This window comes from Alexandromys fortis, unplaced genomic scaffold (assembly GCF_014885135.2).
Source record: "Alexandromys fortis isolate MF-2015 unplaced genomic scaffold, M_Fortis_MF-2015_v1.1 scaffold_219, whole genome shotgun sequence".
In the NCBI taxonomy this organism is placed as follows: Eukaryota; Metazoa; Chordata; class Mammalia; order Rodentia; family Cricetidae; genus Alexandromys; species Alexandromys fortis.
This window is the reverse complement of record NW_026068092.1, coordinates 1,805,118-1,831,440: the sequence shown is the minus strand read 5'-3', so window position 1 is coordinate 1,831,440 and position 26,323 is coordinate 1,805,118. Positions and strand designations below refer to the sequence as shown.

The 26,323-nt window shown below is 49.4% G+C and overlaps 1 protein-coding gene across 3 annotated transcripts in view; it reads left to right on the top strand.

The window, feature by feature from the left end:
* Hic2 (HIC ZBTB transcriptional repressor 2) overlaps positions 1-20,092 on the top strand; it is a 30,497-nt gene extending 10,405 nt beyond the window's left edge. The window contains exons 2-4 of one of the 3 annotated variants that reach the window (XM_050122986.1): positions 7,187-7,277; positions 10,148-10,245; positions 12,756-20,092. In XM_050122986.1, coding sequence (XP_049978943.1) covers positions 10,220-10,245; positions 12,756-14,592 — 1,863 coding nt within the window. In that variant the 5' untranslated portion in view covers positions 7,187-7,277; positions 10,148-10,219 and the 3' untranslated portion in view covers positions 14,593-20,092. Of the gene's footprint in view, positions 1-7,183; positions 7,278-10,147; positions 10,246-12,755 lie in introns of all 3 variants that reach the window. The other 2 variants (XM_050122985.1, XM_050122984.1) reach the window with 2 other exon arrangements.
* Positions 20,093-26,323: the final 6,231 nt, after the last annotated feature.

Genomic DNA, 26,323 nt, shown 5'->3' with positions numbered 1-26,323 from the left:
AATTTTTTTCTTTTTTTAAATTAAAAGTAGATTTATAATCTCTGTGCTCTCTGGCATGGAAGTCAGAGGACAATTTGTGGGATTGGTTCTTTCCCATCATGTGCTTCCATGGAAGTCAGCAAGCTCCGTTAGCTGCTGAGGTAAAATTTTGCTGTCCTTCTTGCTTACTGTGCTAGGGATGAAATCTTGCATCTTGTACATGCTAGACAAGCTCTCAGACTGGCTCTGACTCTGCCTTTCCTCCCTATCTGGTCCTTAGGTAGAGATATCTGTAAAGTTAGGCATACTTGCTCTCCTGCACATATGACAGTCTGGCTTTACATTAGGACTGGGTGATGCTTTATGTGTGGTCTCCTGTGGGTCCTGAATCTTGGAAAGACCCCCTCCCCAACTCTGCTTTGTTAATAGAGTTGTGCAATGTTGGGAACCCTGTACTGGGTCCTTTGGATCAGGTGACTCTTCAGGTGGAGCTGCTTTGGGATTTCCTCCCCCTCCCCCATCAGGGTTTCACTGTGTAGCCCTAGCTATCCTGGAACTTACTTTGTAGACCACAAAGATTTGCTTACCTCTGCCTCCTGAGTGCTGGGATTAAAGGTTTGTGCCACCACCACCCAGCTTGCTTTGAGAATTTTATACAGAACAGTCTCAGTTTCCTTAGTAGTTTTAGAGATTAGCTCTAGGAAATTAGGATATTATAACAAACATTGTGGCCAGATATTATGAGTTGTGTATTATAAGTATATATACTTTTTGTTTTGTTTTGTTTTGTTTTTGTTTTTCGAGACAGGGTTTCGCTGTAGTTTTTTTTGGAACTAGCTCTTGTAGACCAGGCTGGCCTCGAACTCACAGATATCCGCCTGCCTCTGCCTCCTGAGTGCTGGGATTAAAGGCCTGGGCCACCACCGCCCAGCTATTTGTTTTATTTTTAATGGGTGTTTTTCCTTCATGTATGTCTGCATACCATGTTGTACCTGATGCCTGCAGAGAAAGGGGGCATTGGATTGCCTGGAATTGGGAAGGTTGTGAGTCACCGCATGGATTCTGAGTCTTTTAAGAACAAGTGCTCTTAACCCCTGCGCTATCTCTCCAGCCCCTAGATTTATTTATTTTTAGTTATGTTTGTGTATGTTCTTTTGAGTATGTGCGTATGAACACAGGTGCCTTGAGGGAACAGAGCTGTTGGGGCACCGTGGATTTGGAGTTACGGGCATTTGTGAGCTGCCTGAAATGGGGTCTTCTGGAAGAACAATAACTTTTAGCTAAGCGGGCAGTGATGGTGCACGCCTTTAATCCCAGCACTTGGGAGGCAGAGTCAGGTGGATCTCTTGAGTTTGAGGCCAGCCTGGTCTACAGCGGACAGCCAGGGCTACACAGAGTCTCTACCCTCTCTCAGAAAGCCATAAGTAAATACACAAATAAATAGTTTATAATGAATAAACAAATATTTGTTATCTGTCTGTCTCTGCCATATCTATCTATCTGAAACAAGTACTGTTACTATCCTTGAGTGACAAAAGAACTCATTATTTTGACCAGACTGGATTAGAAATCACAGAGACCCCCCCCCCTTGGAATTAAAGGAGTGTGTTGCCACGCCCAGCTAAATTTACAAATCCATCAATACTTTCTGACATGAAATATTTAGGCTTATATTTTTGCTGACTCTCATGAAGCATACTACCAACCTTTTTGTGTGTATGTGTGTGTGTGTGTGTTTTAAAGTTTTTTGAGACAGGGTTTCTCTGTAGCTTTGGAGCCTGTCCTCGAACTAGCTCTTATAGACCAAGTAGGAGCATACTACCATCTTAAAGTTTGTCCTAGTTAGAGGTCATACTATCATGGGCATAGTGGGGTTTGGGGTGCCTGCTTTTGGTGTCTTTGAGACAGGCTCTTACTCCGTATTACAGGCTTTGTGGTGATCTTTAGGCTCAGACACTCAGTGCTAGAGCTATAACACTGCCTGGTCTCACCCCAGCTTTTACCAGCGAGTGAAGAAGCTGTTTCTTGGGAAGGTGACTACATAGAAAGATGTGTTTATAAAGTTTAAGAGACCTCATAGGTTTTCTGTTTTACCTCTGTAGAGTTCCTACTTGATTTAATACTTCTTTGGCTGCTAGGGTTGGTTTTAGGGAAGTTGGAGTCTTGTCTCCCACAGCCTTGGGCTGTGTGGCTGCCTAGTGACTCAGCTGTGACATACACCTCCCTCTGGGGTTCAGTTATCTCATTTGAAGGATGTCCCCAGGCAGAGGAGATGATTGTGATAGTCCTTCCAGCTGGGTGGCCCAGCTTCCTGGTGCCCTTTCAACTCCTTGCCTGTGGAATTTCTGCCTCCTTGCCTCTGCTGTCACTGTTTGTCCTTCCTTACACATTTACTTTAGCTTTTTTTTTCTTTTTTAGTGTTGGAGTTTGAACTCAACAGATTCTTTTATATTAGCGTGTCCTGTACCAGAGCCTTCTCTTTTTTAAAAAATAGCTGTTTATTGCTAGGTGATGGCGGCGCACGCCTTTAATCCCAGCACTTAGAAGGCAGAGACAGGCGGACCTCCATGAGTTCGAGGCCAGCCTGGTCTACAGAGCTATTTCCAGGACAGTCTGGACTGTTAGACAGAGAAACCCTGTCTTGGGGACGATGACAGTATTTAACCCTTGGTTGTGTTGACGTCAAAATTCCAGCACTTGGAAGCAGGAGGAAGGCTGAGGTCAATCTGGTTTCTGTAGTTCCTGGACAACCAGGGCTACGTGGTGGGACATAGTGTAGTGTATGGGTGGACATCGTACTTTAGGAGAGCAGAGCACAGCTTCTGTAGGAGTCATTCTACAGGTATGTCACTACCACTATGTGGGTCCCTGGTATTAAACTCAACTTCAGCTCGTTAAACTTGGTGGCAATGTGCTGAACCATCTTACCAGCCCAGAGCCTCTTCTCTTCCCACCACCCGTGCCTCCTCTCTCCTTCTCTCTCTGTCTCTCTTCTCTCGCTCTCTGAGACAGGCTGTAACCCTGGCTGTCTTGGAACTCACTCTGTAGACCAGGCTGGCCTCGAACTCAGAGATCTGTCTCTCTCTGCCTTTCAAGTATTAGGATTAAATGGTTGGCCCCCACTGCCTGGCCCACGCCTCTTCTCTAACCAGTGTATGTTATCCAGAAAGGCCCCATACCCTTCCTTAGTTACAGTCACTGTTGAGGGTGCCTATGGTATCAATCCTGGGCCTCAACTATCTCTTTCTAGGTATACCATTTATAGTCACCAGCTGCTGGACTTGTTGGCTTAGAAAATGTGTCTTCCCTTGGGGACTTTGTCTACTTGATATCACTGTTGAGTGCTTGGTATAAATGCAGTTCCTTGGGCTTTTCTAGAAGTGGGAAGCTCATGCTCCTGACAGTGTATTTTATAACTAAATGTGTTAAATCTCCAGGGGCTAAGATGCAGGCTCTTGGGTTAGTGAGGTGATTCACTGGTAAAGGTGCTTGTCAACAAGCCTGATGACTTAGGTTTGATCCCAGGTCTTATTCCTAAAAATATGGGGTGCTCCCCCGCCCGGCGGGCTCACAGAGCAGCAGCAAACTCCGGCGGGTCGTGCTGGGTGCCGGCTTCAGAGTCCGGCGGCTACAGTTTCCCACCAGCCGGAGGGCACGCCGCGCGGGCGGTGGCGAGGGGAACAGACACATAAACACATAAGATATGCATAGGAATTTATTAAGAAAGACAGGGAGAGAGAAAGAAAGGGGGGGGGAGGAGAGAGAGAGCCCGTGTGTACACCGGGAGAGACGGCGGCGGGGGGGGGGGGGGGGGGGGGGGGGGGGGGGGGGGGGGGGGGGGGGGGGGGGGGGGGGGATGGACAAATCAATGTGTGCTAGGAGGTTAAAAAAGCAGTGGGCGTGGCTAGGGCAGGGACCAGAAGAATAACACCAGGGAACCATATGTTTTTTTTTTTTAAAGATTTTATTTATTTATTATGTACATAGTGTTTCCTTGCATGTTTGCCCACAGGCCAGAAGAGGGCATCAGATCTCAGTACAGATGGTTGTGAGCCACCATGTGGTTGCTGGGAATTGAACTCAGGACCTCTGTATGAACAGTCAGTGCTCTTAACCTCTGAGCCATCTCTCCAGCCCGGGAACCATATGTTTGAAGGAGAGAACCAACTTCCACAAGATGTCATTTTACAGCCATATATATGCTGTGGCCTGTTCATGTGCCCCTCCCTAATAATGAGCGAATGAATCTAAGGAAATGATCGGACTCTTCTTGGAGTTTATAGTAGGGCCTAAGCACCTGCATTATAAGACTCACAGTGGTGCTACTGCTACTCCTGGAGCTAGGCTGGAGAAGCCTGTGGGGATACCATTACTTTGTTCTGCCCTGTCTCTTGAATTCTTACCCATACATTATATATCATAAAATATATAACACATAAGCCTGGTGGTGGCGGCTCACTTTTAATCCCAGCACCTGGAAGGAAGAGGGCGGATCTCTGTGAGTTTGAGGCCAACCTGATCTACAAGAGCTAGTTCCAGGACAGTCAGGGCTGTTAAACAGAGAAACCCTGCCTCAAAAAAAACAAGAAAAAAAAACCCCAGGTAACATGTAAATATTATTTATATATATACACACACACACACATTTTTTTTTTTTTTCGAGACAGGGTTTCTCTGTTTAGCCCTGGCTGTCATAGAGTCTTTGTAGACCAGGCTGGCCTCAAACCCTCAAACTCTACCTGCCTTTGCCTCCCACATGCTGGGATTAAAGGAGTGAGCTACCACTACCACCACCGCTTGGTAGCCCTGATTGCCCAGCATAGATGCTTGGGAACCACCCTGTGGTTGCTGGTAAATGAACTCAGGAGCTCTGGAAAAGCAGCCAGTGCTCCTTACTGCAAAGCCATCATCCCTCCAGCGCTCCCCTCCCTCCCTTTTGAGACAAGGATTCTTTTTTTTTTTTTTTTTTTGGTTTTTCGAGACAGGGTTTCTTTGTAGTTTTGAAACCTATTCTGGAACTAGCTCTTGTAGACCAGGCTGGCCTTAAACTCACAGAAATCTGCCTGCCTGTGCTGGGATTAAAGGTGTGTGCCACTACTGCCCGGTTGTTCTTCTCTTTGAGACCAGACTGGTCTTGAACTCACTCAGATCCACCTGCCTCTGCTTCCCAAATGCTGGAATTAAAGGCCTGTGCCCCCATTGCTTGGTTCAGTCTGTTTGTCTTTAAGCTCTTGTTGTGTTGCAGGTGATCTGGTTTCTGTAATAATACATCACAATCTCAAATTATTATTTGACTTTGTCAATGAAGATTCTCCTGCTGTCAGCTAGAGTGGCCGGAGCTGACAGGACAGATGTGGCAAGGAATACTGACACTGAAGTTAAATGGACTGGGATGAGGCTGTGCCTTCAAGGGCGCAGGGCCTGGTGTGATTGGTGCTGCACGGTGCCTCTCACCCCTCTGGTCTTTCTTATAGTGAGGGTTACTTGCCTTGCTGTGGGAGCAGCATGCTTGGACAGGTGGTCTGGGTCTAGGCAGTCAGCTTCAAGTAGGCAGCAAGCAAGTCTCTAATAGGTCCCTGGAACATTTCAGGATAGATTTGGAAAAGGCCATAGGCTAGAGCTGCCCGTTGGATTGGAGGAGGAGGCCAGTCCTTGTGTCTGATACCATGCCACCTATGTTCTTCGTAGAACCTGAGTGTTGCATTTCATGGGAACCGTGACAAGAGGAGGGCTGGGCTCTTGGCATTTGAAGTGCCTATTGCTTTCCAGGAGGGTGGCTTGGGAGAGAGCCAGGAGTGGCTGGCTAGAATCCAGATCTGGGCTGAATTATTTGGCTGGGCTTGCCCAGAGCAATGAGCCCCACCCACTACCAAGCCCAAACCTAAAGGGCAGGAGGTCAGCACACCTGGCTAGGGGTATTGTTAGAGAGGCACCAAACCCCCTAACTCCTAGTTCACGCTAGTTAGTGGCTTCACTTTGTGTCTTCTGATGGAGGAGCTAGACTTGTGCCCTCACAGTCAGTTAGTTCATGAGAAAAGGCAGGTGTGTGGGGAGGGTATTAATTTTTTGTGACGCTGGATTTGAACCCTAGGCCTTAACGTGAGTAAGGCTTCAAGGCCTCCAGGGCTGGGAGGGGAAGGAGCCTGAGTTCCTCCAAGCAGCTCTGTAGTTAGAGGCCCTTCCTGGGAGTGAGGAAAAAGCTCTGTAGTTAGAGGCCCTTCCTGGGAGTGAGAAAAATTGACCACAGCCCCCTTCTCAGTCAGTTCTCACTCTGCTACCTATGTACTCTTTTCTGTGGGCAAGTTGCTTAACCCCCAAGAACCTTATCTGCAGCTGGAGGTAGAGATAATGGTCCTCAAGCCTGTGGGAGGCTTCACTGACACCAGACCTGCTCAGACCTGTTCAGTCACTGCACAGCCCCCCACCCCTAGAAAACCTATCTCACTTGGGCAGATGTGGTAGAAGGCCAGGATGGATAGGGTTTCATGGAGAAGTCCAGGACAGGCACAGGATTAAATGGAATCTCGAGTTTGTGGCTGTGCCAGTAGTTAGGTTCTGAAGTAGACTTTGGGAATCGTCTAGATTCTCAGTTGCTTAATCTCTTACAGGCAGTACAGGCTTGAGGGGAGCCACATGTGGAATATGAGATTACCATAATGGTGAGTGAACCAACTTCTCTCACTGAGGTTACAAACAGTAGTAACAGTCTCTGGGGCCCTCTTTGAAGCTAGTACTAGTTAGATGTGCTTAAATCTCTGGGGAATAGAAGCTGCCGAGTAGCCTTGCTGTGTTCATCGGTGCTCCTGGGCTCATAGCTTATCCCTCTCCTGGTAGTGGCACTCAGGAACGTGGATGGTAGAAGAAACTCCTTGGGATGAGCCAGGCAGGAGCCTCCTCTTAGTCCCCCAGACCTTCTGCGGAAGCACACTTCTGGAAAAGTATGGCTGCCAGGATAAGAAAAAAAGACAGGATGAGAAGGTTCTCCAGAGTGTTGAGTGGGCTGGCCCCCTTTCCTGGCCTTTCCCCTCTTCACCAGGCCTCCTGACTGGGTGTGAAGCAGAGGAATTCCAGTCCAGGTGCCCTAGGATGCCTCCAGCAGGGTTCATTCCTGCCTGAGGGAATCAGGCATTGAGTAGAAGGGTGAGGAGTATCATGTGGCTTGAAACCACACCCTGAGTCTGGGCCTGAAGTCCTCTCGTCCTAGAAGCTGAGCAACCAGCTTGATGTCCAGAGAGAGTTCCAGGAGGCACAGCACGGCGCTGAGTGTGCAGCTTCTGGAGACCATGGCACTGGGCAAGGTGGGTGTCTAGGCTGATTTGGGGCAGCACTTTTTGGAAGGATAGAGTGGAGTCTTTCTTAATTTCTTCCTTAAACAAGAATCGCTTTCATCTTAAAATCTTTCTCAAGTCTTTATAAATGCTGGGCCATTGCAAGGCTCTCCTATCCCATTGTTGTGTATAGGGAAGAGGAAGCCTTCTCCTTCCCTAGTTCTTAAGGCTACATGGACACGGTATCCTTTTCCTCAGCAGGGTCATGGCGGTCCTTCCCCCAGTCAAGTTTCATTCTGAGGGGCAGGAGGCAGCAGCTGATGGTGGGAAACTCAGGCTCTGCTGTCTGTCGTTTTCATTGGCTATTTGAATGCTGCATTCGTTGGGCAAGTAGGGTGAATGAATGCTAGATTGTGCTGGACTGGGCTTTCATTGACTGGAGACACCAATGGCGCTCCAGTTGGAGGAGTCAGGAGCGACGGTTTTGCCTTTTGTAGAGTTTGATGTAAATGGCATCTTCCGCTCAGCCAGTGACTGGAATTTATCTGTCTGTCCTTTCTTTGTAGTGTGTGTGTGTGTGTGTGTGTGTGTGTGTGTGTGTGTGTGTGTGTGGTGGTCAGAGGGACAACTAGTCAGTTCTCTCCTGGAGCCAAGTAGATTAGGCTGGCCTTGAACTGGGATTAAAGGAGTGTGCCTCCACATTAGGCTGGCCCTTGTCTTAGTCTGATGTTTGAATGGTTTTGAACACGTAACCCTTGTGCCTCTGACCTTCTAAGTATTGAGATTATAGCTCTGAGCCTTCACACCTGGTTTAAAATATGAAAGAATATGTAGTTCAGTCTTATTTTTTCCCAAAGTGGTGGTTAGCACAAAATCAGTTAGTTAGTAGAAATTGTTTAAGTGTCACATATTGGAGGTGGTTATGTGTTGCTTGTAACCCTAGCTCTTGGGAGATAGAGGTAGGTGAAGGTCATCTTGCTGCCTATAGCAAGTTGGAAGTCAGCCTGAGATGTATGCAACCTTGTCTGAAAGACTATTAGAATTTTATCCTATGGGTCAGTGATTATTTGGTCATGAGACCAAAGAGTAAAATCACTAGTGTCCTGTAGTGTAGAGTATTACGAGGCTGTGGTATCCTGAATTAAATGCATTTCTAAAACCTCTTGGAGGGAGGGAGCTGTGTGGTGTATGTGTACTATGCTAGCCCATTTCTGTGTTCACAGACAACCCTCAGAGAGGGGCACGTGCCTCTATCTTTTCTGTGATGGAAGTAGTGAAAAAGGAGGATAAATGGGTGCATACTATTCCATCAAGGCCATATACTGGTATCTAATGTGGGGGCCTGGAAAGTAACCCAGAATTGTATTATTTCTTCTATTTGTGTTTATAGTAGAGCAAGTTGGACCTTGGCTGCAGAGGTCAGACTTACTGGGCCCAACCACAGGGGAAGCCTGTGTAACCGGAGGTTTCTAGACAAGAGGCAGTTTCTATGCTGGCTTTCTCCTTTTCCTTGGCTTCAGAAAGATTTGTTTTGGTCAGCCCTGAGATCCAAGGTCATCTGTCCCACTGACCCTGGTGGCTATAGGTGCCCCTTTTGGGTTCGCAGTCCTGTAAGGCTTGTTATCCTTAGTTAATAGGCACTGCTACCTGTTAGGAGCTGCTGGGTGTTATCTGGCTTTTCCTGGGCAAACTATCTAGCCACTTCTCAGTCCTCAGTCCCCCAGGCACTAGCTTCTCCAAGGGAAGTACTTAGGGTAGACACCAGGTCGCCATCATTCGGACCCGACCGGGAAGGAGCAGTGATTTGTAGGTGCAGGGTCTCCCGTGGAGTGAGGACTCAAGCTCTATGTAGGGCTGGCTTTATCTCCCCCTGGTGGAGGGCACTGTAAGGACCTTGACGAGCCACTCAGACTAACCTGCTGCACAGCAGGCACTCCTGCTGTCCCAGTCCTTACCGAGGGCGCCGTAGTTTCTGGATTTGGGAAGGCGGACAGGGCTGGTTTAGGCTGCTTGGCAGGTGTCTGGCTGGCTAACGTGAGTTACCTGGTTCTATGGTTGTTCACTCATTTCGCCAGTTTTGTTGGCTTCTGTCCCTTGTTTTTTGGGTGACCAGCTAGCTTCAAACTCGAGCTTCAGAACTAGTTCTTTCTTCTGTGGCCTTTGGGATAATGGAGCTGCTCCCAGGGCAGGAGAGACAGCTAACCCCCTGAAGCCAAGGACAGAGACCTCACCCCAGGTCTGGTCACATTCCTGAGGGACCTGCCCTCATGGTCCAAGGAGTGGGGGAAGGGCTGGCAGAGAAGGGTTCCTGGCTGCTGCAGGTTCTTTCTACTGACTTCTAGGGGGAGACCAGGCTGTTGGATCTATAATCTCAAGATTCCTCATCCTGTAGGACTCAGAGTGGAGCACCCCTCACCTGGGACTGCTGTTGGCTGTTTTGTAGAGTTGAACTGTGTTAAGTCTCCGAGAGAAGGGAAAGGTGGCAGGTGACTGTTATAAACAGCCCTTCCACTAGTGGTTCCATTTTGATCTTTTGTTATGTAAATAAGGTCAACCTTGCTTTAGCCTCCCACAATGACTTTCAGGGATTTTTCTTTTCTTTGTTTTCTTAAGACTGGTCTTTCCTTGGCTGCCCCAACCCTTTATACAGAGCAGGCTGGCCTCGAATGAATTTACTTGCAGACACCCACCTGCCTCTGAGAGTCCTAGGATTAACGGTGTTGGATTAAAGGCGTGGGACATCTACACTGTGTTTTAGGAGTTAGGCAGTGCCTCCCTGATATTAGATTCCTCATTTTTTTCTTTTGTCTCTTGTTGGTAGACCTGTGTTTGGGAGTAAAACATGTGACCCTCCTTTATGCTCCTTTCTTCCCTCCTAACTGATGCCTGCCTTCTTCCAGGTAACCAGGCTTTGATGCACCCTCAGGAAGTCTGCGTACTCAAGGAGGCCACCCCCGCCGGCTGCTGCTCACATGGTGTCTGGGCCCCTGGCACTCCGGTAGGCTGGGAGAAGGAAGAATCACCATGGTTTCCAGTTCTTGGGGTTTTCTGGGTCTTTCATACAGCTTTGCAGTGTAGACTCTGCCCTGACTTGAGTTCATTGTATGTGCACAGAGCAGGCAGGCAGGCAGCGTGTGAGGAGTCTAGGACTTGTGGCCAAGGCCTGCGACACCAGGTATTGTTGCTAGCAGAGTCGGCACTGCTGTTGCCCTGGTATTGATACTTAGGGCCATACCTTAGGCTCTTTGTTTCTGCCTAGCTAGTAGACAAGTTTGGTTTTCATTGCCTGGGCCACATAGTCATCTCTGACTTGCTTCAGTTGTGAGCAAGGAGCAGGCTGAGCCCCCTGGTAAGCTTTCTGGAAGACTGAGTGGTGGTGTTGTACATCTGTGTTAATTCGCGGTGTATTCTGGAACTTCAGGATAAATGGGATTTCCTTCTCTGAACAAGGGCAGGTGTTGGGTTGAAGACAACTTTAGTCGTTTGTGGGGACATAGCAGGCCCACCCAAGTGGTGGACAGGACTGTGGCGAGGAAAGGGCAGGACATCATAGGTGGTGGAGCACTTCAGAGAAATTCAGCTCCTTACACAAATGGGACCCAGAAGCCATATATGGTAGTGTACAGTCCATTTAATGCGAGTGTTCCCAGAGGAAAGGGAGGTCAAGTTTGTGAGTACAGGCCAGTCTGGTTTTCATATCGAGTTCCAGGTCAGGTGGGTCTACAGAGGGAGAGATTGCACCCTAAATGGGGAGATGCAGAGCTATTTGTTAAGGTGTTGGAGCCCCAGACTCTTGCTATGTTGCATTGCTGGCAGCAGTGTCTCCATGGCCTGTGTTTTCAGGAAGCTTTCGAGTGGGCTCAGGTAGCCAGTTAGGCACTGGAATGCCCCCCTTTTGGGTGGAAGGCAAGGCTGGGCATGTGGAGTTGAGTGCAGCTGAGATCTACTTGGAGTACTTCTTTTTCTTTTCTTTCTTTTTTTTTTTTTTTTTTTTTCCGAGACAGGGTTTCTCTATGGTTTTTCCCTAGCTGTCCTGGAACTAGCTCTGTAGACCAGGTTGGTCTCGAACTCCCAGAGATCCGCCTGCCTCTGCCTCCAGAGTGCTGGGATTAAAGGCGTGTGCCACCACCACCTGCCTAGTGCAAATTTTTTTTTGGTTTTTCGAGACAGGGTTTCTCTATGGTTTTGGAGCCTGTCCTGGAACTAGCTCTGTAGACCAGGCTGGTCTCGAACTCACAGAGATCCGCCTGCCTCTGCCTCCAGAGTGCTGGGATTAAAGGCGTGCGCCACCACTGCCCGGCTTACTTGGAGTACTTCTGACCCCCTGGGGCCTTTGGTACACTTTGCCATCTGCGCACCCCTGGGGCACTGTCTGTGGCGTGTCCTGCTTGGCTGAGGTGCTTCTCATAGGTGGACAGAAAGCCTGGACCCCACCTGTACACACTGCTGATCTGCTGACAGGTTCCTTTGGAGACAGGCATTTGTGAGTGTATTACTTAGTGACTACAAGGGAAGTTTATGCAGCCTGTCTGGAGGGACAACTCACTGCCTTTCCCAGACCCCAGATGGCAAACTCTCTCTCCTAATAAGGATGCAGAGCCCATGAGGTTCACAGGCTCAGATAGTGCTCAGTTAGTGTCTCCAGATAGTGGAGAGCTTGTAAGGATCCAGCAGTTATGGAACAGAGAGTACAGTATCTCGGTCAGGACCAGGAGCTAGAAAACCGGGAACCCTTGTCTACCTGGAGGGGTGTTTGAGAGTATACCAGGGTAGAACAAAGGTGGCAGGCCAGAGACTGCCAAAGGAACTGGGTTTGGTTTATAGTTTTTTTTTTTTGTTTGCTTGCTTTTTTTTTTTTTTATCTTTTAAAATTTAACTTTTCAACACAAGGACATTACTGCCCCGCCCCCCCCAAAATCTGGAAATCTGGGAAGACCAGTCCTGTGGGTTTACATGCCTAGGCAGGACTGGCCAGTTTATTCTGTGGCCCCTAGTTTGTTAGAGGGGCATTTGCTCTCCAACTTCCATTGCTACCTGCTGCCCACTTTTTATGTTCTCAGCCTGGGAGTGACTGACTCTTAGAATTGAAACCAGTAACAAAGTAAAATTCAAACCTCACTAAATTTTTTTTTAGAATTGTTTCTGTTTATGTATCCAAGTGTTTTGCTTACTTGTATATGTGTGCACCACTTGAGTGTCTGCTCCTGTGGAGGTCATAAGGGGTCAGATCCCTGGGAACTGGAATTACAGATGGCTATGAAGAGCACCAAGAAGCCATCTCCAGTCTGTAAGCCACTGTTTGCTCGGCACCTTTATTTATCATAACCTCTTTTTTTTCATGTGAGTGAATGGCAGGGGATGGGCAGATACACTCCCCTTTCTCGTGAATGGAGACCTGTCCTGTACACTGTGCCCCAGGAGGGTGGAATTGGGTGGACTTAGTGCATACCCTGTGCCAGACCTTCATGCAGGCTGCAGGTTAACTATCCTGCCTGTTCTTGCCCACAGGTGGTGCCCGTGGGCAGGGCGCAGGGACATGGGGCCAGACATGGAGCTGCCCAGCCATTCAAAACAGCTCCTGCTGCAGCTGAACCAGCAGAGGACCAAGGGCTTCCTGTGTGATGTCATCATCATGGTGGAGAACTCTATCTTCCGGGCCCACAAGAATGTCCTGGCTGCTAGTAGCATCTACTTCAAGTCCCTGGTCCTGCATGATAACCTCATCAACCTAGATACAGATATGGTTAGTTCCACCGTGTTCCAGCAGATACTGGACTTCATCTACACGGGCAAGCTGCTGCCCAGTGACCAGCCATCTGAGCCCAACTTCAGCACTCTCCTTACTGCTGCCAGCTACCTCCAGCTGCCCGAGTTGGCAGCCCTCTGCCGCCGCAAACTGAAGCGAGCTGGCAAGCCCTTTGGCCCTGGCCGAGTGGGCGCTGCTGGTATGGGGCGACCAACCCGTAGTCAGCGGCTATCCACAGCCTCTGTCATCCAGGCTCGGTATCCAGGGCTTGTAGATGGGCGCAAAGGACACCCTGTTCCCCAAGAGGTCCCTCAGGCCAAAGGATCAGATGATGAGCTTTTTCTGGGCAGCTCTACCCAGGAGAGCACACATGGCCTGGGCCTGGGGGGCTGTCCAACTGGTGGGGAGGTGGGCCTGGGGGCTTGCAGCAACAGCACCAGTGGGAGCAGTGGGGGCTGTGAGCAGGAACTGGGTCTGGATCTGTCCAAGAAGAGCCCTCCCTTACCTCCTACAACCCCTGGCGCCCACCTCACTCCTGAGGACCCTGCCCAGCTGAGTGACAGCCAGCATGACTCACCTGCACCCACTTCAGCCTCCACGCTGCCTGTTGGCAACAGTGCCTCATTTGTTGAGCTAGGGCCCCCTCCTGATGAGCCCATGGATCTGGAAGGGGCTGAAGAAAACCACGTGAGTCTGCTGGAAGGACAGGGCGGGCAACCTCGCAAGAGCCTACGACATTCAGCTCGCAAAAAAGATTGGAACAAAAAGGAGTCTGTGTCTGGGTCCCCATTTGACCGGAGAGAAACTGGGATTAAGGCTTCCAACCCAGGGGAAGAAGGTGAGGGGCTTGGGGACAGGGTTCCCAATGGCATTCTGGCCAGCAGTGTTGGTGGAAGTGGCCCCAGTGGGTCGTATGGGGAGCTGCCATACCCCTGCAAGGAAGAAGAGGAGAATGGCAAAGATGGGAGCGAGGACAGTGGGCAGAGTGGGAGTGAGGGGGGCAGTGGCCACACTGGTGCCCACTATGTGTACCGGCAGGAAGGCTATGAGACAGTGTCGTATGGAGACAACCTCTATGTGTGCATCCCTTGCGCCAAGGGCTTCCCCAGCTCTGAGCAGCTCAATGCTCATGTGGAGACACACACAGAGGAGGAGTTGTTCATCAAGGAAGAAGGAGCTTATGAGACCGGCAGTGGGGGTGCAGAGGAGGAGGCCGAGGACCTGTCAACACCTAGTGCAGCCTATGCAGCTGAGCCCCGTCCTTTCAAGTGCTCAGTCTGTGAGAAGACCTACAAGGACCCGGCCACACTGCGGCAACACGAGAAGACACACTGGTTGACGCGGCCCTTCCCCTGTAACATCTGTGGCAAGATGTTCACACAGCGAGGCACTATGACACGCCACATGCGGAGCCACTTGGGCCTGAAGCCCTTTGCCTGCGATGAGTGTGGCATGCGCTTTACCCGCCAGTACCGCCTCACAGAGCACATGCGTGTGCACTCAGGTGAGAAACCCTATGAGTGCCAGCTCTGTGGGGGCAAGTTCACCCAGCAGCGCAACCTCATCAGCCACCTGCGCATGCACACCTCCCCTTCCTAGAAGCCAAAGACCCGAGGGAGCCCTCTGCAGACTTGCCACTTGGGAACCCACGGAAGGAGGAGTAAGGAAGCATGGTGGGAGGGGTTGAGCCCCAAAGTCTGGCACGAGGCTCCCGGCAGCTTCTCTGGCCCAGCCTCCCCACACCCAGAGCTTTAATCAACAGTGTACCAAGGGAAGCTGAGAGGAGAGAAGCTGCCCGGGCCAGCCCTGTGCTTGTGGTGCTGGTGACTATTCTACCTCCCCGCCCACTTGGCTCCCCAGCTCCCTGAAGGGGTTGCTGAAGAGCTGGTGGGAGCCCATCATGTGGTGTCAGTGGGACCTGGTCCCTTACCTGCGGTCTGGGCTGGGGGAGGCACAGGGCTTCCCATGGTCAAGTGGTGCCTGGAGCAGGCCCTCAGCTGGCAGGGACCTCAACTGTGTGTGTGCATGTGTGCTTGTATCTTTGCAGTGCAGTGTGACTCTGGTGTCGGGAAGCTGGTGTCGGGTGGCAGTTCCTTTCTCTTTGAACTGGGGTGGCAACTGCTAGCTGGCACTGGACAGTCAGGGTGACCCCACTGCCTACCTCTCTACAACTAAAGAGCCCTTTGGGCCTGTAATGCTGTTATTCCTACTGAGCTGTTCCTATTTCTTTTTTACAGTTTTTAAAAATTCTTTTTTAAAACCAAAATGAACAATATTTTCCTCCCGCCTCTTTGGGGATGAGCCTGGCTCTGCAGACTGAATGTAACTGGGGCAGCTGTCCCCACTCTGTCATTTTCCCTCGTCCTGGTGCTGTGGACATGGTTGAACCTGTCTCTCTAAGGCCCCAGAAGCCATTCTTGTGCAAAGGCTTCCCCAGTCCTGAGCCCTGCTTGCCTGGGCTTCCTCAGGAGAACAGGCTTTTCCTATAATTTCCAAGGAATATCACTTGATAGAGGTACTTATTTTATTGAGAACCCCCCCCCACTCTCATATGTTTTTTTGAGGTGTTTGAACTGGAAGATCTGAAGTTTCAGAGGGTGGAGGGGAGGCCAGACTTGGTGCCAGGGCCGTCGGTACTCTTGTTGGTATGTGCGTGTGTGTGCATGGCTGTGTGTGTGTTGCTTATGCACAGACGTTTTGCTTCATTGCTCACTGAACAAGGTGGAGAGCCTTGTGACCTTTTGCTACCTCTTGAATTCAATACCACAGTACTGTCGAGGCTGAGCCACTTGGTTTTGTTTTCCTACAGTGGGAGTAAACTGGGCTTGGGCTGGCCTGAGCCCCTTGTGGGCCTCAATGTTCTCTGAAGGGATGATTGCTCTTCAGGGGATGCTGTGGGGGGGACAGGTGCTGGGCACCTGAATAACAGAAGCCATGAGAAGGGGCAGCTCCCTGTGTGGGCCTGAGTGAGGTGGAAGTGAGCCGGCCCCATCCTGTCTCCTCCTGAGCTCTGTGTATCTAAGAAGCTACTGCAGAGTCAGAGGTGAGGGGCAGCCTCCAACTAGCAAATACAGGGTCAAACTAACCCTTATATGAGTAAGTCAGCCAGGCTCAGGTGTTTGCATGGGGTCCAGCAAGGGGCAAGGCCAGACCAAGGCTGCCTGTGCTCTGCCACAGATGAGCCACAGATCTAGGCCGGTAGGCTTTATCATGTTGCTTGATAGATACAATGAAAATGGCTTTTCATTTTCCTTTCGATTTTTTTTTTTTAACTTCAGACCAAAAATTGCAGAGTCACATTTCCTGCTCCCACCCCTCCAGAGATCCTCCAGCGTGATTTCAGGGACCCAGTGAGTGGCAGGTGTGAGAGTGAGGGCACCTCTACATGGTGCCCTTGCACTGACCCGGTTCTTCATCCTTCACACCTGTAATCTGTTCTCTGCTCTTGCAGAGACAGAGCAGCTGAGTGAAGAACTGAGCCCCATTCTACCCAGGGAAGAGGCAGGGCGTGCTGGCCCCTGCACTCTACCTACCCACCCCACCTTACCCTACCCCACCAGCACTTACACCACAGGACACAAAGTCTGTACGGCATGGGAACCCCGTGTGGCCTCCCAGGCTGTGGGAAGCCTCATCTGCTGTGCAGAAATTCAGGGACTGGGAGCAGAGCCCCTCAGCACGTCTGTGCAACAGAGTATTGTACCAAGGCTTGTCTGTATGTTAATGAGAAAGCAAAACACTAGTTTCCTATTTAAGATTTGAAGGGTTGTTGGGCTGGGCGGGATTGACACTTGGTTTGTTTTTCCTTTTCCTTTGTTTCTATTGGTGCATGCTTATGAGTGTGTGTGTGTGTGTGTGTGTGTGTGTGTGTGTGTGTGTTAAGAGCCTCAAGGAAATCAGGCCATAGGAGGCCAAGGTGGCTTACAGTTCTCTTTTAGTCATTTGATTCCTGAATGTTTTGGAGAAACAGGAAACAGAAAATAGCAGACATCATGTAGGAAAAAAAGATTTAAAAGAAAAAAATCAAAAGAAAAAAAGCTCATACCCAAATTCACAAAACCTATTTTTTAAACCAAAGCACATTTTGAATGAGTATGGAACCTCAGTGGGCTCAGAAAAAAAAAAAGATACTAATATATTTATCTCATTGTTTACATAAACTTTTACAGTTTCAGACCTCAGCAGCTATACGGCCAGTCCCAGGGACCTCTTCCCCTCCCTCCTGGGTCCCTCTGTGTTGACCCTTGAGCAGCTCAAGGGCAGAGGCAGCCCTGGGTGCTGGGTAAGGACTAGAAGACCCCTCCCCCCTAGCTTCACCTGAGCCCTAATCCCCATTTTGGGGGTCTCTTCAAGCTCAGCTGCCACCAAAGAGCGTGCACCAAGCTGACCAGCCCCCAGGCCGCCTGGCTGCATCTAAGGGGTGGATGTCAGCCCTGCCCGTGAGCCTTGTGTTAGTTACTGTGAGAGTCAGTCAAGCCAAAAAGCAGGGAGCTTTAAGAAGCTCAGCGGACTCCATCATATGCAAACCCCACCTCGGGCAGCAAAAGGGTCTGACTTAAGTCTGGTCCTTACCTACAGATGGTGCGAACACTCTCAACAGTGTTGTTTTTTATCAATGTTTGTGCAGTGATGAATGTATTTATTTCTCAGACTTAGGGCAAGCTGGTGGAAGCAGGCCAGGCTCTGCCAGTGCCCACTCCCACTGGACCGAGCCACTGCAAGGGCTCTTCCAAGATTGCAAAAAAGGAAAAGATGAACTCTTGAACATGTAAGAATCTCAGACTTGCAGCATAGCCATACACCTCAGCCAGTGACTCCTGACTTCACATTGCCCAGGAAGTGTGTTTCCGTCCATCAACACTGAGGGGAGCCAGGTCCCCACCTGCTGCCCACACTGTCAGTATTCACTGGACTTCAGGTCCTTGTGCAGGAGTGCGATCTGCTGAGCTTCAGCAGGCCGACTGCTTGCTGCCTTCCTGAGTAGGGGGACTCCTGGGCAGCCAGGAGGGCAGGGCTCAGGGAGCAAGTGCTAGGGACGGAGGCAGAAGCCAAGGGACAGGCCTGAAAAGAATAGACAGGCTCTCAAACCTTGCTGTGCTCCACTAAAAGGACCAAGGTCTTCCTTTCCCCAGTCACTATGGGGCCAATGTTACTGAACCTATGAATTGGATGCCAGGAATGAGGGCTAGCGAGGGACCCGACCTCAGTCTGACATTCCAACCCGGGAAGGGTGGAAGCTGTGGAAATGTGCTGCCCAGGACCCCCTTCCTAGGATGCCTACAGCTTCAGTCACCTTACTTTAACTTTCTACCAGGGACCCCTCCCCTACCTCACCTTGCTATTTATTGCTGTAATTTATTGACCTCAAATGCTGCATAACAGACCTCACTTGGGTCAGGGAGTTCCCAGGGTCCCCCCCTCCATTTGGTGGGGCCCCATGGGGCCAGGTGCTTAAAGGAACCTCCCTGTACCTAACCCATCACTTGTTTCCTCCAGGGGCCCCAGGTTGGGCCCCATCCATCCCATGTGCAAATACCTCAGGAGGGATGGGGTATATCTTTTTATTCATTTAATTGGAACTGGAAGAGGGATCACATCCTCTGCCCTTCCCGGAGCAGGGGAGGGATGCAGGGATCGCACTCCTGTACTGGTCACCACTGTTGCCACTTAACCACATTGAGTTTACATCCCTAAAGAGTCTGGATGGATTCAGGTCAGAGTGATTTATCCAGGACTGATCTCTCCATTCAAAAGCGTGCAGTCTTAATGTACAGTGTTGAGAAACTGTTATTTTATGATCTTTTCATTAAAAGCTTGATTGAAAACTGGTGTCTGTCTTGTGGCTGTCCCCTCCAGCAGAGCGACAAGGTCTTAGGAGAGCAGGGTCTTGGGTGAACAATGGAGGGTGATTGTCTTTAGATGTGAGCGTTGTCAGAACAATACTGACTCAAGTTAATAAAGGCTGTCCAGAAAGCGGATCTGGTGGAGTGGCTGGGAGGAGCACTTATAACTAAGAAAAGGCTGGGAAAGACAGTCCTTGTGGGCCATCCCTAGAGCTAGTGCTGCTGCACTGAGTCTTGGTAAGCTGGAGACTTGATTCTCTTAAAGGGCTGGGTTTGTGGTAGAGCAGTTTCCCCAGGTTGTGCCAGGATGCTAGGTTCAAACTCCCCTGTGTGCTCCTGCAAGATGGGATGACTCGAAAGAGATTTGTGAACGTTAAATAGCCCGACTCTTCACCTGGCCAGCCTGATCTACAGAGTGAATTCTAGGACAGGCTGCAAAGCTACACAGAGAAATTCTGCTTTGCAAAACAAAAAAGGAAAAAAAAAGCAACACAACCTGACTCTTACTACTCCTGAAAGCTGAGATTAAAGACATGCCCCCACACCCAGCTAAGTTAATTTTTATGTGTTTGTTACGTGTATGTGGGTGTGTTCTGTGTGATGGGTGTCTTAAAGGGACTACTTAGTGGTGAGAAGACAGGCTAATTCCATTTACAGTGTCAGTGCCCACAGGGTCTGCACCTAATCTGGAACTGGAGTTATGGGTAGTTGTGGGCTGCCATGTGGGTTCTAGGAACTAAACACTTGGTCCCCTGGAAAATAACAAGTGAGCCTTCTCTAGCCCATCTTCTTTCTGAAGATTTTAAAATACTGTGGTCCTGAGCATGGTTGAATCCAGTTAAGACAAGTTCTCTCACTGCGATGCCCTTGGCTCATGCCTATGTTAGTGATGAAAGTCTAGTTCCCACAGGTTGTGTCGTGCACACCTTTAATCCCAGCACTCAGGAGGCAGAGACAGGCGGGGATCTCTGAATTCAGGGACTGTCAGGCTACACAAACTATGGGGTTATAGAGATGACTGCAGTTAAGAGCATTGACTTCCAAAAGCGTCCAAAAACCTAGGTTCAATTTCCAGCACCCACATGGCAGCTAAAAACTAATTCTGGGGGCCTGGAGAGATGGCTCAATGGTTAAGAGCATTGCCTGCTCTTCCAAAGGTCCTGAGTTCAATTCCCAGCAACCACATGGTGGCTTACAGCCATCTGTAATGAGATCTGGTGCCCTGTTCTGGTGTGCAGACATACATGCAGGCAGAACACTGTATCCATAATTAATAAATCTTTAAAAAAAAAAACCCACTAAGGGGCTGGAGAGATGGCTCAGAGGTTAAGAGCATTGCCTGCTCTTCCAAAGGTCCTGAGTTCAATTCCCAGCAACCACATCGTGGCTCACAACCATCTGTAATGGGGTCTGGTGCCCTCTTCTGGCCTGCAGGCACACACACAGAATATTGCATACATAATAAATAAATAAATATTAAAAAGAACTCCATTAATTCTTGTTCCAGGGGTCTAACACCTCCACAGAGACACACATGCAGGCAAAGTACTATTACACATAAAATAGAAATCATTAAAAAAATTTTTAAAAATGTCTTCATTTCTTCTGTGAGTGCCATGGTATATGGAGTCTGTGGCTTTGTATGATAGTTAAGCCCTCTGCTGGATGAATTCTATCCTAATTCCTGATCCTTCACCTAAGCGCTGGTGAAGTATTCTATGGAAGTATTCTCTCCCACTCTCCTTTCATACCCCCCTCTATTTTTTTTAGATTTATTAATTATACAACATTCTGCCTGCATGTATGCCTGCATGCCAGAAGAGGGCACCAAACCTCATTATAGATGGCTGTGACCCACCATGTGGTTGCTGGGAATTGAACTCAGGACTTCAGGAAGAGCAGTCTGTGCTCGTAACCTCTGTGCCATCTCTCCAGCGCCCCCCCCCATTCTTGAGGTACTGTCTCACCATGTATTCATCTTTACCCTGGAACTCAAGAGTTCCTTCTGCCTCTTGCTTCCCATTGTTGGGATTAATGACCAGCCCCAATGTCTATTTCCTTAGAAAAAAATTAAAGATTAATTTATATATTTTATGTGTCAGTGCTCTGTTACATACATAAACTCTGCCTTGCATACACTGCTGCATGCCAGAAGGGATCAAATCCCATTCCAGATGGTTATGAGCCACTATGTGGTTGCTGGAAATTGAATTCAGAGCCTCTTGAAGAACAGCCATTGTTCAAGCCCTGAAAATTAATTTTTTAAAAATATTATGTATACAATGTTCTGTCTGTGTGTATGCCTGCAGGCCAGAAGAGGGCACCACCAGACCTCATTACAGATGGTTGTGAGTCACCATGTGGTTGCCGGAATTGAACTCAGGACCTTTGGAAGAGCAGGCAATGCTCTTAACCTCTGAGCCATCTCTCCAGCCCCTAATTTTTTTTTTTTTCGAGACAGGGTTTCTCTGTGGCTTTGGAGCCTGTCCTGGTACTAGCTCTGTAGACCAGACTGGTCTCAAACTCAGAGATCTGCCTGCCTCTGCCTCCCAAGTGCTGGGAATAAAGGCGTGCACCACCATCGCCCAGCTTGAAAATTAAACTTTGATGACCAACTCAACTATCTCTTGCAGGACTTGAAGGTATTTCCATCACCCTTAGCTGGTTTCCCCTGGGTTCCCTTCACAGTTTTCTTTTTCTTTCTTTTTTTAAGATTTATTTATTATGTAGACAGTGTTCTGTCTGCATATATACCTGCAGACCAGAAGATGGTGCCAGATCTCATTACAGATGGCTGTGAGCCACCGTGTGGGTGCTGGGAATTGAACTCAGGACCTCTGGAAGAAAAGCCAGTGCTCTCAACCGCTGAGCCATCTCTCCAGCCCCACAGTTTTCTTTTGCAGTGCTGGAGATGAATGTGTAGCATGGCATCGTGCATGCCCGTCAAACCCTGTACTGCCGAGTCATGCACAGTCGCCATGCTCGTGTGAGTTTAAAACATCTCTTTCCCAGAGCTGTTGGAGAGGCATTTGACCGCTCTGGCTCCTGCACCTCTCAGGGACTGCTTAGCGGTGATGCCTGCCGCAAGTCTTCAGCCTGATTTCCATTTACAGTGCCATCTGGTATCAGGAGGTGCAAAACTGAAGGAAGCAGTAGTGCCTCCTGGGTAGGACTGTGCTTGTGATGAAGAATCCCTTTTTTTTGTTGAGATTCACTGTAACCAGCCTGGTCTGGAAGACAGCTGTCTGCTCCTGCCTCCTGAGTTCTGGGATTAAAGGTTTATGCCAGTATCCCTGACAAAAATTGCTCTTCTTCATAGGTTTCCATGTCACCCAAGCTAGTCTCTTCCCCCATGTGTTGGGATTGTGTGTGTGTGCACGCACGCACTCTACACCAGCCTGGCCTCTAGGGATTCCTCCCAGTTTTCCATAGGAGTACTGGGACCTGAGACAAATGCTACAATGTCTGGCTTCCCTCCCTTTTTTAAGTTTTATTCATTTTTATGAATATTAGTGTTTTGCCTGCGTGTATGTCTGTGTGAGGGGGTTGGGTCCCTTGGAACTAGAATTACAGACAGTTGTAAACTGTCATGTGGGTGCTGGGAATTGAACCCAGGAGAAGAGTTGGTGCACTTAACCTCAGAGCTAGCCCCCAATATGTGGGGGCTTGAGTCCTCAACACTTTTTTTAAAATATTTATTTATTTACTAGACAATATTCTTTCTGCGTGTATGCCTGAATGTTGAAATAGGAGCGGCGGGGCTGCGTCCCCAACACCCCAGCCGCTTGGCTAGCTCATGCCCGAAATAACAACACACAAACTGTATTCATTTAAGAACTGCTTGGCCCATGAACTCTAGCCCTTACAGGCTAATTCTCGCACCTGGACTAGCCCATTTCTAATAATGCGTGTAAGCACCCCAAGGTGCGCTTACCGGGAAGATTCTAGCCTCCATCCATCTTGGTGTCTCTGCTCCAGCAGAGCTGTCGGGTCTCTCTGGGAGCAGAGCAGAGTCTGACCTCACTTCCTCTTCCGCCCAGCATCTTATCCTGTTTATTCCGCCCACCTATCTTTTACCTATCAGGGCCAGCAGTTTCTTTATTGCTCAGCCAATGAAATCAACAGATTGATATGACACTCCCACATCACCTGAAGGCCAGAAGAAGGCACCAGAACTCATTACAGATGGCTGTGAGCCACCACGTGGTTGCTGGGAATTGAACTCAGGACCTTTGGAAGAGCAGGCAATGCTCTTAACCACTGAGCCATCTCTCCAGCCCCCCCCCCAACACTTTTCTACTTCCCGTTTCCCTAACTCCAAAAGGGAACTTCTGATGCCTTGTTCTCAGTATCTAGTGCAAGTGGTCTGTACCACCACCTACAGACTATTAACACTGACAGCAATGATCCCTACACAGGCTCTTAGGTCACATGTGATGATGGTCTATTCTAATGATTTTCTAGAATCTGAGAAGGAATGTATGGGCACATGTAAGACTTTAACTCACATGGCCTGGGCTACTGCTGGGCTTTGAGGCTCTTTCCAGCTTGGGGCCTGAGGGAGGCAGGAGCCACTGGAGGGAATGGAACTTGGGTGTGTGGTTAGGCTGAGTGAGGACAGATGCAGTCAGGCTCAGGGTACCTGATGCCTGCTGACCTATAGAAACCAGACAAGGCCAGCTGTGGTGGTGCATGCTTTTAATCCCAGCGCTTGGGAGGCAGAGGCAGGTGAATCTCTGAGTTCAAGGCCAGCCTGGTCTCTAAAGTGAGCTTCAGGACAGCCAGGACTTACACAGGGAAACCCTGTCTAGATAAACAAAACACACAAAACCAGCAGACTCCTTGGGACGGGGAGGGGAGAGGTGGGACTGGTTCTTCTGAATAGGATCGGAATCCAGAGAAGGCCCTGTTCTGTGTGCATGAGCCTGGCCTGGGGCTGTCGTCCCTGAAAATACAGAAAGGCTTGTGAGGAAGCCCTGAGTGTTGCTTAGAGTTCTATCCTGTCATGTCTCAGCTGCTGGCCAGCAAATTTAGAAAAATAGCCCCATATAATTTTGAGGTCAGTCGTTCAGTTCTGTTCTCTCTGACCACAGGTAGCAAAGCTCATTACCCCAAAGGGTGTCGTTGGATTAGCACTTAGGCAGCACCAATGAGCCATCATCGCTGACTTCCATGTCAGAAAGAAGTATATGCAAGCTAGCCTAGAGGAGTCCAGGACACTTGCTCCTTCTCTGCTTGGCCTTTGCTTCTAGAAGGGCGGCCTGGCAACTCTGGAGTACACGAGCTGCCACCAACCTGTATGTCTGGTAACTTCATAGTGCACCCCTACCTTAGCCAGTGCTATCGAGTCAGCAAGTGTCTCAGTCAGGGTTCCATTGCTGGGATGACACACCACAACTCTGCTGATTCTTACAAAGGAAAACATTTCACCGGGGCTGCCTTACAGTTCAGAGGTTTAATCCATCATCATCATGGCGGAAGCCAGGGAGGTGCCGGAGAGGTACCTGAGGGTTCTACATCTTGATCCGCAGGCAACAGAAAGTGAATTCTCCCTTAGTAGGCATAGCTTGAGCATAAGAGACCTCAAAGCCCACCCCCACAGGGACACATTTCCTCCAAGGAGGCCATACCTGCCTCAACAATGCCACACCTCCAAACAGTGCCCCTCCCTGTAGGCCAAACATTCAAACACAGGAGTCTGTGGGGGTCATACCTATTCAAACCACCACAGCAAGCAGCCTGGGGCTCCGTGTGGTTTGATCTGTTTGTACCTCTCTTATAATAATATATTTGGTAGCCTGGATGGTTCACTTGCATGTAGAATATACACATATCTCTGAATAATGCACCTAGCAACCTAGGACCCTCCTCAATGGCTTTCTCCTTATATGATTATCAAACTTGGATTCTGTGCAGTCAGACTCAGGATGTTCTATGAGAGAAGCTGGCTTGGAATTGTCTATAGACCTGCCTGCCATCAGGGATTAAAGGCACACCTGGCCCATACTCTAGTTATGTCCAGGCACAAGAGTAGGGAGGTCGGTTGGGTTGAGCTAGTTTTGAGTTCATGGCAAATTCCATCCTTAAAGTGAACTTTTAGCTGGGTGGTGGTGGCGTACGCCTTTAATCCTAGTACTTGGGAGGCAGAGGCAGGCAGATCTCTGTAAGTTCCAGGCCAGCCTGATCTACAGAACTAGTTCCAGGACAGCTAAAGCTGTTACACAGAGAAACCCTGTCTCAAAAAACAAAGTAACAAAAAGCAGACCTTGGGGAGTTGGGAGTGATCCAGCCTGAAGCTGTGGTGATGGAGGTGGTAAGTGGGTGACCCAAGGCAGCTAGCACTGTCCTCAAGACCATGGCCCTCAAGTTTGGGGGATAAGTCTGTAGTTTGTCATAGGAATTGGGGAAACCCAGTGTAAAGACTGCATGAGGCTGGAGGCCTCAGAACAGGACCAGCAAAGGGAGGCCTGGGCCATGCAGGCTCTGCAGAAACTGGCCCAGGGCATCCCAGTGCAGCTGAACAGTGGGGTGGCCAGACCAAAATGTTTGTCATAGTGGAGATATAATTTTGGACCTTGGGTGAGGAGTGGAGAAGGCATGAGAGAGCCCTGAGGAAATGCCCAGAGAGCAAACATGTGAGTGTCCCATTAGGAGGGTGAACATTAACCATTTCCCTAGCAACTACAGCCTCATACATAGTATGTATGTATGACCGCACTGACCCACTGGCAGGAGATGGTCCCTAGGCAGCTGGAAGAAACCCTCAGACCAGGGCTGTCCTTCACTCCCCAAGTGAGGCTGGGTTCAGATCTGGCCAGCAAAGAGCAGTGTTTCACAGCCTGTCTGTGCTGAGTCTGTGGCCAGGAAAAGGCCAAAGTTTCCTAAGTTGTGGGCAAAGGTCAGTCAGCCAAGTCCTTAGTTGCTGTCATTTTGTAAAGTTTCTGTCAAGGGAGGTGGGGATGAGGCACTGCCCTCTTGCTCAGAGCAGCCTGAGGAGCCGCCATTTAGCTTTTAGCGACCTCAGGCAATAGACTCTGGGCTTTGACACAGAAAAGCATTGAAGGGTTGGTCAGTATAAAGCAGACTCAAGGTTTTAGTAAACATATTGGAGACTGGGGAGATGGCTCGGCAGTTACAAGTCCTTTTCCAGAGGAGTTGGTTGGATTCCCAGCACCCACCACGCAAAACTATCCGTAAGTCATTTTAGGAGATCTGATGCCCTCTTCTGGCCTCCACAGGCACTGCATGCACATGGTGCATAGGCATATTGGTAAAACATCCATCCATAAACATAAAATGGAACTTAATATTTTGTGTGTCTTTGATGTTGGGGGTGGCACACTTGTGCCATGGCCTCCATGTGTACAGGTTAGAGTGTTATTTAAAACACTGTGAAGGGAAGAAGTCACACCATACAACAGGACTCACATGGGATTATTGGAAGAGATGGGGGAGAGACCAGTCCCTGTGGACAAGAGGAACAGGAG